Source organism: Meles meles, chromosome 2 (assembly GCF_922984935.1).
Source record: "Meles meles chromosome 2, mMelMel3.1 paternal haplotype, whole genome shotgun sequence".
NCBI lineage: Eukaryota > Metazoa > Chordata > Mammalia > Carnivora > Mustelidae > Meles > Meles meles.
Genome location: NC_060067.1, coordinates 89,290,621 through 89,300,645, shown reverse-complemented (window position 1 = coordinate 89,300,645; position 10,025 = coordinate 89,290,621). Strand labels below are relative to the sequence as shown.

At 35.8% G+C, this 10,025-nt stretch overlaps 1 protein-coding gene across 1 annotated transcript; it reads right to left on the bottom strand.

Moving 5' to 3' along the window:
• Window positions 1-2,689: 2,689 nt before the first annotated feature.
• Window positions 2,690-9,824, bottom strand: IL21 (interleukin 21). Its single transcript, XM_045984553.1, has 5 exons — window positions 9,657-9,824; window positions 9,513-9,548; window positions 4,711-4,866; window positions 2,810-2,887; window positions 2,690-2,713 (listed from the first exon to the last, which is right to left on the bottom strand). The coding sequence occupies exons 1-5, from the start codon at window positions 9,822-9,824 to the stop codon at window positions 2,690-2,692; spliced, it is 462 nt and encodes a 153-aa protein (XP_045840509.1).
• Window positions 9,825-10,025: the final 201 nt, after the last annotated feature.

The following is a 10,025-nucleotide window of genomic DNA, read 5'->3' as shown; positions in this document are numbered from 1 at the left end:
GATTGTCTTTGTAATATACATATAAAAACAATATGCTCCCAGAAACTGAGAATCATCTTTTATTTTCTACTTAGGCTATTGAATTAAGGGTTTCCAGGGAATCACAAAGACAGTTGTACTGACTGGGAAGTATTTAATATGACCAAGTCTTAAATAAGAAGCCATGAACATAAACATTTAAAACCAAATATATAATAAATAATTATTAAGTTATAAAGTACATAGTTTGCATTAAAACTAAATTCTCGGATGCAAATGTAAATACAACAGAGCAATAATATAGAATAATAATGCTACAATTTTATACGTGTCCAAAGAAGACACTTTCTGCTACAATAGTAAAAATCATGATTGATTTTCCCTGAATTTCTGTGACCTACTGCAATGCTTTTCTGTCTTTCTTTTCTTCCTTCCTTCCTTTTGTTTGTTTGGAACATCTCTTTTGTTCCTGCAATGAGTGTTGTTACAAATGCTATTGAATTAGATTGTGTAACTGAACATTAAATTCAGTTAAACTTTTACTCAAAAGTATGGTCAGCTGTTCCCATAAGAGTATCCAGAATTTTAGAGACTCAAAAACACATAAAGCTCTAAAAAAAGGCAGAATAGACTTTAGAGATTCAGTCCAACACCCTCATTCTGCAGAGAAGGAAATAGAAACCCCAAAAATTTAAGCAAGTGACCGTGATTTCACAGCCAGCAAAATTTCAGGCCTCCTGTATCACCAACCATAGATGAAAATAATGTTTATAGGTAAGCCTTATATCCCTTTTGAGGGCTGGGTAAACCTTGAACATGGAGCCGTGAAGATGGAACTGTTCAAGTCTTATTTCTTCATCTTGTTTGTTCCAATGCAGTGCTTTTCTTGGGGTGTCGTTAGGATCTTTACCTGAGTCTTTAAACTCAGCTTAGTGAAGGCTCTTAACCAACACCCCATTAAATTATTTTTATTTCTAAGGTAGAATCTCTGGTCAAAGGATTAGAACAGAGATTTTTAACAGTAAACACACCAAAATAAATAATTATTTTAAATATAAAATCACAGTGTCAAAGAAGTCAACAACTATAAAGCCAGAAACAAGAAATACAGACTTCACCCTTTCCTAGTCAACTTTGTGGCCGCTTTCTACTTTTATCCCAGCAGTCTGGGCTGGCACCATTTGACACGTAGGCAGGCTCTCCATGCATGTTATCATCGTCATTGTTTACATGACCCCTCCGGAATAACATTTTAAAGCAGAATACCTTGTTTCTGATGATACAACATTTCATTGAGAGTTGATGAAATTATTGACGGCTAATGTATCTTTCAGAACTTCAAATTTGTCTGTTACTTTTTTTTAAAATACTTTTAAGTAGATAATTTTCTCTTCTCAGAACATACAGTGTTTCCCATCCCACATCCTCTTGCACATTCACAGCCATTTTAACAATAAGAGATTCTCAAATAGCTTATAATATTCTGGCAAAAAATTTATTTTTCTAGAGTTTTTAGCTTCATATTTAAATAAACTCTGTTGGAGTTGATATGAAATGGCAGTTAGAGCAGGTTTCTTATTTTTACTATCCATGATTGAAATTTTGGAATGTTTATGCAAGGTCTGTTTTCTATGAGGACAGGAGTCTTGGCCTCTTGATTTGTCTCCTGATTTTGATCTTATATAGATGATTGAATTTGTCTTATGCAAAGCATGCGAGCACAAGGTGTCTGTCACTTTAAAAAGGAGAAAGAAAAGAAAGGAAGAAAGAAAGGTGACAGACATTTGGAGTTACTAGCTCACTCCCATGCAATCATTATAATGATTTGAGATGAGAGCTACAAGACTTTTCAAATGTATTTTGTTTCAGAAGACCACCTGATATATGCCCCTCTGTAGGTTTTAATTGCCATTTCCACAAGCTTAAAATGTTAGCCTATAAGGGCACTTGAACTGGGAAAGGTACTATTAAACTCACTCAAAGAAAAAAAAGATTAAAGAGTGTATTCCATAAATACATTCATATCTATAGCATTTAAATATTTTTGATAAATCCCAATAAAGGAATAAGACTTTTTTGTAGCCATCTAGTAAAACTATCCCTTGGCACATAAATAAACTACATATTTATACATTAGATAGTCTGAGATAAAAAGTAAGCTCTTCAGATTTACATTTCTAAACACTAGGTTTTCATTTCCTTAAAAGAATAAAGACCAACTTTTCATCTTGACTGTATGCTTCTGTATTTCTCAGCTTGAACGAAGGTGTATAACTTTTAAGTTATGATCATCAGAGACCTCATTCTTGTGGTAATCAAGATCAAGGTAAATATAAGATCAATAAGTTCCCAAATTACATTTTTGGCTAAAAATTTTAAGCTTCTCCTCCAATAAAGGAATATCATAGTTGGGCAATAATATCAAGTAAAAACTTTAGAAACCATAGAAACCATAACACAGGAAATCAAACTCTAATTGAGTAGAAACCTTTTTCAGGTTGATCAAAACAAAGCATGTGGATCAAACTGAAATACTGCATTGTAATTGGGGGGAAATAATCCTGACTTTGAATACTTATCTGAGTCTTTCTCCCCATCACTAATATGTTGTACTCCTCCATTTAGAAACCAAGAAGTGAGATTCACTACTGTGTTAGAGTATGTAATATAGTGTCCAGCTTCAAGTTAGATCCTTCAAATTCCATGTGTTCTAGGAGAGATGCTGATAAATCATCTGTGGAAATAATATACCATGAGTAACATAAACAGAAGCAGCAATCTGGGTAGATAATTACAAAGTAGAAAATCAAACATAATTGCAGCTACATACCCTTTGGATGAGCGATTTCAGTCTTTCTAGGAATTCTTTGGGTGGTGTTTTCTCATAAGAATCACATGAGGGGCATGTCTAGAAATTAATGAAAGAATAATATTCTCCTTTAAAACATTTTTCCTACGTAATAAAGTGTTCAGTTAAAATTTATTTTTTTCCAATTAGAGATATAAATCATGTTCACTGAAAAAAATTCAGGATGCACATAAAATTGTTCAGGAAAAAACAATGGGAAAAATCACTTGTAATCCTATCCTGAGAGATAACTATGCAATCTTTTGATATATATCCTTCCAGTATGGTTTTTATTTGCATTTATGTTTTTTAACTTGATGGTAATTTGCTTTATTTACACTCAACATATCACAAGCATTTCCTGCGTGTTAAATATTCTTCGAAAATATGATGCATAATGGTTGCTTTGTATTCCAACATTGTATCAAACTATTACTATTTTTGGACACATAGATTGTTCTAACTTTTCACTATTACAGACAATGCTGCAAGAACATTTCTGAATAATTTTATGTGCATCTTTATTTTATTTGATAAAATTCTAGAAGTAGAATTACTAAATGAAAGGAATAAAAATTTTTCTCTTGATGTATGTTGTGAAAAGGTTTACCTCTGTTCACGCAGACCATTCTTACTATTGTTGGGTATTATTAAAATTTTTGATTGGATAGGAGTAGGATTTCCTTAACTTGCACTTAGTTGATTATAGGGAGAGTAAACAAATTTCATATGTGTATTACCCGCTTATATATATATATTTTTTTTTTAAATTCTAGGTTTTTCTTTTTTATCCTTATTCTTTTTGAGAGCAAACACCAGGCCACTGCTTGATATTCAGCATCTATAAGTCAGTTTGATGTTGTGGTGAGAGCATTTGACTGAAAGTTAGGAGATAGAAGTTCTAGTTCTCATTCTACCACTTAGTATTTGTGGGGTTTAAGATAGTCAATTAACCTCTGTAGGTCTCATTTCCCCATCTACCAATTGGAGGTGTTTAACTAGAGAGTTCTAAGCTCAATGCCAGCACTGCCATTTCATGAATCTTTGCTATTAGGTTGCAAACACAGGCTCAGCTCCTTTCTTTCTGGAAAAGTTTTAGAGGGATACTCTTCACATTGCAACCTGGCCAAACAATTAAAGAAAATAAAAGCCATTAAGATTTCATTTTAATCACATGTGAAATTCCTTGGTGGAGAGAGAACTGATTAAAAAATATTTTGCAGTCATTTATCTTATGTGTTTATCCACTGGTTTCTATTCATTCTTGAGTTAGTCATGAGAGTATCACCATTTGAAGTCTGGGTGGTAGGCAGGATCTTCTTGTTTTGTGGGGGAGAGTTGGCATAAGAAGAGATATACAAGAGGGTATACCTAGTAGGACCTCCTAAAACCAGGGACTATTAAAATTCTCCAGCCAAATAGGTCTATCTATTTAAATGTAGTATTGGTTCTATGATTGTACAGGACAATAATATTTTTTTAAGAGAAGAAGGCCAAGTTTGAGATTTTTGTAGGCTATTTCCTTTCTTGTGCAAAAACTGGGATCTGTTAATAAGAATACAAGTTATATGTAACTTGAGAGAAATGAGAGAATAATATTTAACTAGTAAGTCACAATTGGATTCTCTACCTAGTGACTTCCTCGCCTTGGGAAGTTACAGCAACTTCTTCTAGCTACCAGGGACTTTTAGAAAATTCTAGAATTTCCGGGCACTTCTAAGTCTGTGGATTTGGAAGAGGTGACTCCCCTTCTCAAAATACACCATATATGATAACATGTAACTGGAAGCAAAGCACCAGAATCTCTGGTTTCTGTGTGTTATATCATGTAAGAGATACAGTTAATAAGCACAAATAAGATAGATAACAAGTAACAATCTTACTGGTCTGTGTGTCTCTCTTTTGTCTGCATTTGTGAGAGGTAGTCTCCTCTTCAGCTGTTTCGTTAATACTTTTATTTTCTGCTCGTTGTCTCCTGTATTTGCTGCCTTTAGTTGAGCCGTCTGAAAACATGAAAAAGCTGACCACTCACAATGTCTCTGAAAGAGAAATGATTTGTATATATGTTAACAAAACAAAAGTTATTCAGAAAGTAAAAATGATCTTCCCAATCCTCTTTTTCTACTTCTACTACAATGTATTAGATCACATTTATTTCAGCAGATGATGAGGAATAAGTTCACATCATACTTAATCTTTGAGCTGAAGAGAAGGAGGCACCTGACATTTGAAATATCACCCCATATTAGGGAAGAGAGACCATAGTCCTGCCTCACAGTCAAGAGGGAAGAGCCTCACTTTTCCCTAGCTCTTTATTCCTAATTCCACTTGAAGTCTGGGTGGTAGGCAGGATCTTCTTGTTTTGTGGGGGAGAGTTGGTTTGGTTTTAGAACAAGTTTTCTAAAAGTTACACTATGCCTAGTTGCAGCTTTGGGTGAGATATGCTGTAGTACAATTAACAATCAATTTTATTTGTTCTTGTTTTTTTTCTCTCTCTCTACAGTGTATGTGAGAGCATCTAACGGTGACCTGTCTCAAGCATCATCTGATCTTGTACAATACCTGGCATCATGTCTTATTGTTGGCGAATACTCAATAAATAGATGTGGAGCTGACAAATGAAATAAATGAGTCAAAACCCCTACTTTGGGGAAAGGAAGTGGCTTTGACCTTTGACGGCCTATTCCATATCTAAGATTCATTACACCTGTGATATAGTACACATGACTCTTCTAAAATCCTGTTCACACTCTTGAATCAGTTGGAGTAGGATTCTGCCTGAATCAAGAAGTCAAGGAACAGAATTTGAGACTTGGCCAACCAATGGAAGGGAAGACTGCTCTTTAGAAACTAAGGGTAGTATCTCAAAGAATGGAGAAGTGGACAGAAGGAGAGTCAAAACCTTGCCTCTTGGTTTAGTCAAATAAGTAGTGAGTAGTGAATAAGTCAAAAATCTTAAAAATCAAACTAAAAATAAAATGGAGTTTATTGTAAGAACCAAATTTAAACTGACTTGTTGCAAACATTTTAATGCTCATCTAAGAACTTGTATCCAAGTTTCTTTTTTCTTTCAGCAAATGTATGTATAATATGCTCTTCAATCCCCAGCCCACCCTACCCTAGTTGCTGTATCCTCATTGCATTAATGTGTGTGAAAGTCACTACCATATAACCAGAAACCTCCGTCTCTCTCAGTCCCTACAAGGGCAGTCCCATATATAACAAACTTACCTGAGTCTTCTTATGGACAATCAGCTGAAAATAGCATCTGGCCTGCTTTGCATTTTCCAACCCATATGCTTACCCAGTATGAATGTTGATTAATAACATGCATCTTTAAGATACAACCCCATCAGGTTTGCTTTGCATACATAGCCACAAGCCGAAAACCAGCTTATCTGGTTTCCTTATATCAGAGCAGCTTGCCTCTCTCATAAGGGCAAGGTAATATCCTTTCCATATGTTTGCCAAAATGCTTATTTAATAGAAACTATTTATAAATGTTAATTATAGCACTTTTTTTTCCTTGAAAACCACATGTTCATGTTTGTTGAAGTTTTTTCTTTTCTCTTCTTTTTGACCACAACCGGCTTAACTTACTGGAAAAAAATAATATTCATATTTAAAGAGGTAAATTTTCCAGCTGAAACTGAAAACACTAACTGCTTCATCCGTGATGATCTGAAAAACCAGCATTTCTCACAGAAGCCCATTTTGCTGAGTTAACATTTACATATGTATGTTGAAAGAAAGTTATGTTCCAAAGAAGTAGAGGGGCCCTACCAAATGAACTCCCTTGATATTGCCAGGAATGGTCATGATCAGTGATGAAAGATTTTATACCTGAGAAAGATTTTCTGAAAGCCTCTAAATGGCATCTTGATGCTGATACACATACTGACAGGCTGTGCTGTCTCTCCTGCCCTTCCTTGTTCACCTGTGTCAATAAGCAATGCGGTATGTTGCTTTGTGCTTTCTGCAAGCCGCAGAGTGGGCCTTGGCGATGTGTGGTCCAGGACAAAGAACTGCTGGATTTGGTTTTGGGTGCACATCAAAGGCAGCCTCAAAGAGGAAAAGAAGTGGAGGAGCTGTCCTGCTAACTGCCTTAAGGATGTACTGAAAAGGGGCATGAAGAGATTAACCTTGCTTCAGGGAGCCTTGGGTGCTCTGTCACTTACAGGGTTTAAGGATGAACCCAAAATCATGCATAGCGCCACCATCTGGGAGTATAACTGTTATTTTCCTTTGTTGTGCCTTGGTGGCAACAAACTAAGAGGGCAAAACTTTGATTCCTTCATCCTCGAACCCATGATAACATGAAGAGTTATGTGTCCTACATTAGTATTGCAGAACAGCGGGAGAAGTACGGAAGTCGAAAGCAAGAGTAACAAACAGAGAGAACAGTCAAGTGCTGCTTTTGCAAGGGAGCACATTTGGCTTTGTTGTTTTGCAACTGAGTGTTTGAAAATATTTACCTCCATTTAGCTTATTTTAACCCCTCTCACAGAAAGGCCTGGCCACTCACACTAGGAAGTCTTTTTTTTTTTTTTTAAAAGATTTTATTTATTTATTTGACAGATAGAGATCACAAGTAGGGAGAGAGGCAGGCAGAGAGAGAGAGAGGAGGAAGCAGGCTCCCCGCCAAGCAGAGAGCCCGACGCGGGACTCGATCCCAGGACCCTGAGATCATGACCTGAGCCGAAGGCAGCAGCTTAAACCACTGAGCCACCCAGGCGCCCCCACACTAGGAAGTCTTAGTGGAGATTACTTTAACCTACACACAAACCAGGTTTAGGGTTTCTCAGTAACAACACTATTGACATTTGGGGCTAGATAATTCTTTGTTGTTAGGACTGTCCTTTGCATTCTACGATGTTTAGTAGCACCTTTGGTCTCTAACTACTAGATGCCAATAGAAACCAATCCCCTACACACAATTGTGACAACCAAAAATTTCTCCAAAGTCAGATGATCTCGGGGGGTAAAGTCATTATCAGATGAGGACCACTGGTTATGTAATTAGAAAGAAAGAGAATGATGCCTGGCAAAGCCAATTAGGGATTGGAGATAATCAATATTTGTAGCAACATTTACATACAACATGTAAATGAATTTATTTTCCTTAATCATTTTAATCTTTTCAAATCTCTTATAGACCCTGCTTTCATGCTAGCCCTGAAAAACTTGATATAAATCTACTGTGGCCTTTAACTATTTTTTTTTTCCTTCCTAAGTTTGCCTGCCAACATAGTTTAAAGATCTTAGTTACACCACTTCTTACTTGTATCATAACCAGCATTGTTGGATAAGATTGTCAGATAGATACAGTGTCACCAAGAAAAAAAAACTCATTATGATGTAAAACAAAAACAAAAGAATCTCTATCTTCAACAAAGCATAGATACTTAACAAAGGATGTACCTACTGGATCAATTCAAGTTAGAAAATGGGAAATCTTCCCTATTTCTCATTTTGCAACTTATAGACAGGGCTGGTGCAAAAGGACTCTAACCACAGCAGTTAAATAAAATGCGTGAGATGCTGAAAATGCATATTTTGATAATTAGGTCATGATTAAGAATATTCTCACTTATTGGAAAAGTCTTTCCAATAAGCTGAATGTGCTACTTTCATTTTAGATGCTGCTTATTAGAAAAAGGCCTAGTAAATGAGAGTGGTTAGGTTCAGAGCTAGAGAGTGAATTTTAGAGAGAAGCAATAGTTGTGACTCATTCACTTTCTAAACTTTTACACATAGTCATTTACGATAATTGTTTTCTCTGCAATGTATCTTTATATGCCTCCCCTTTGTAGTGTCCTAATTACTGGTAGCACTTTTATTGTAACTCTAATTTATGCACTTAAAGGTCTGTGACAATGAAAACATTTCCCCAATTGCATTTATCTCCTCAGGTTACCTGACGTGAAGACTAGAGCAAAGTTACTAAGGAAAAGATCAGCACGGAGCACTCTTGAACTATATCCTAGATGCTTTCTTCCTGGGACCTAATGGATTTAAATGGCTTAAGAGAATGGGATGAGTTTGTGAAAATAGTCCTTTTGAAGGACCTCTCCAAAGGCCAAAGACAAGACTCACTGAGGCCAAGGTATATGGGAATTATATTCTAAAGGACAGCCCTGATTTCCAGTCTACCATTTTCCCATGTTGTGCCTTCCCTTTCTTCTTTTCCTTTTCCTCCTTTCCTTTCCTCCTGTCCTTCTTTCTCTCTTTCTTTCTTTCTTTCTTTTCTTTTCTTTCTTTCTTTTCATTAAAAGGGAATTCTGCTTCTTCCAGTGTGTGTCTATGTGTCTTAGATAGGTTTGCCAAGGAGGGCTGAATAAGTTTCACATACAAGGGCTCTTAAAATGTAGTTAGTTGGTTATTGTTCAGAAATTGATCATAGTATCGTTTTGTTATTCTGTCGCAACAATACTACTTGGAAGTACTTTTAGAGATATTTGGAGATTAAAAATATATTTTACAAGTTATGCAATGTTTTATTAGTTGGCTTGTTGGTAAACCAATGAATGTTTGATCAAAATAAAAATAACTGTTTTACTAACTATTAAGCCCCCAAACTCATTGAAATTAAGTAGGTTCCTAAATAATTATGTTAATGACTTTCTTAATTGGATTTAAAAACTTGTACCACATATATGTCACAAATAAATTCAACTGGTCTTACCTTTACATCCTCTGGAGCTGGCAGAGATTCATTGTCCTAGAGCAAAAGAAAATTAGTTCTGGGTTATTTTTATAAGTCAAAAAGTTCCTTTTATATTAATTGGAGAATATTATTTAAATTTTGTTGTGACAAGGATGGCCTTACCAAGTCATTCAGATTATCTTTCAGCTGATCAACCACATCTATAAGTTGACGCAATCTAATCAAGTGGCGATCTGGCTCTTGGAAGCTTGATTTATGGGCCACTGTCCCCAAGAAGATGACCATCAGGCAGATGACTATCTTCTCCATGTTGCCAGCACTGGATCTCATAAATGCCAGTAGAGCAAGACCTTGGTCTCAGTTTTCACTGCAGTTTGACTGTGAACAGGTTGTCAGTAAAGCTACCTATTTATTCATCCTTCAGGGAGAGGTAAAGCCCTCCCATTGCAGCCTGGAAATCTTTGTAAAATGGATGAATGTGAGTAACTCTTTTTTCTTTTCCACTGGCTAGGTATACGTGTGCATGTGCTA

What these genes read in the sequence shown, in the direction of transcription:
- IL21 (XM_045984553.1), bottom strand. Translation starts at nt 9,824, where the DNA reads ATGAGATCCAGTGCTGGCAACATGGAGAAGATAGTCATCTGCCTGATG. An exon ending in AAGATAATCTGAATGACTTG is followed by an intron (nt 9,549 to 9,656) that starts GTAAGGCCATCC and finishes CTTTTGCTCTAG; the next exon opens with GACAATGAATCTCTGCCAGC. An exon ending in TGAAATCGCTCATCCAAAGG is followed by an intron (nt 2,714 to 2,809) that starts GTATGTAGCTGC and finishes TTATTTCCACAG; the next exon opens with ATGATTTATCAGCATCTCTC.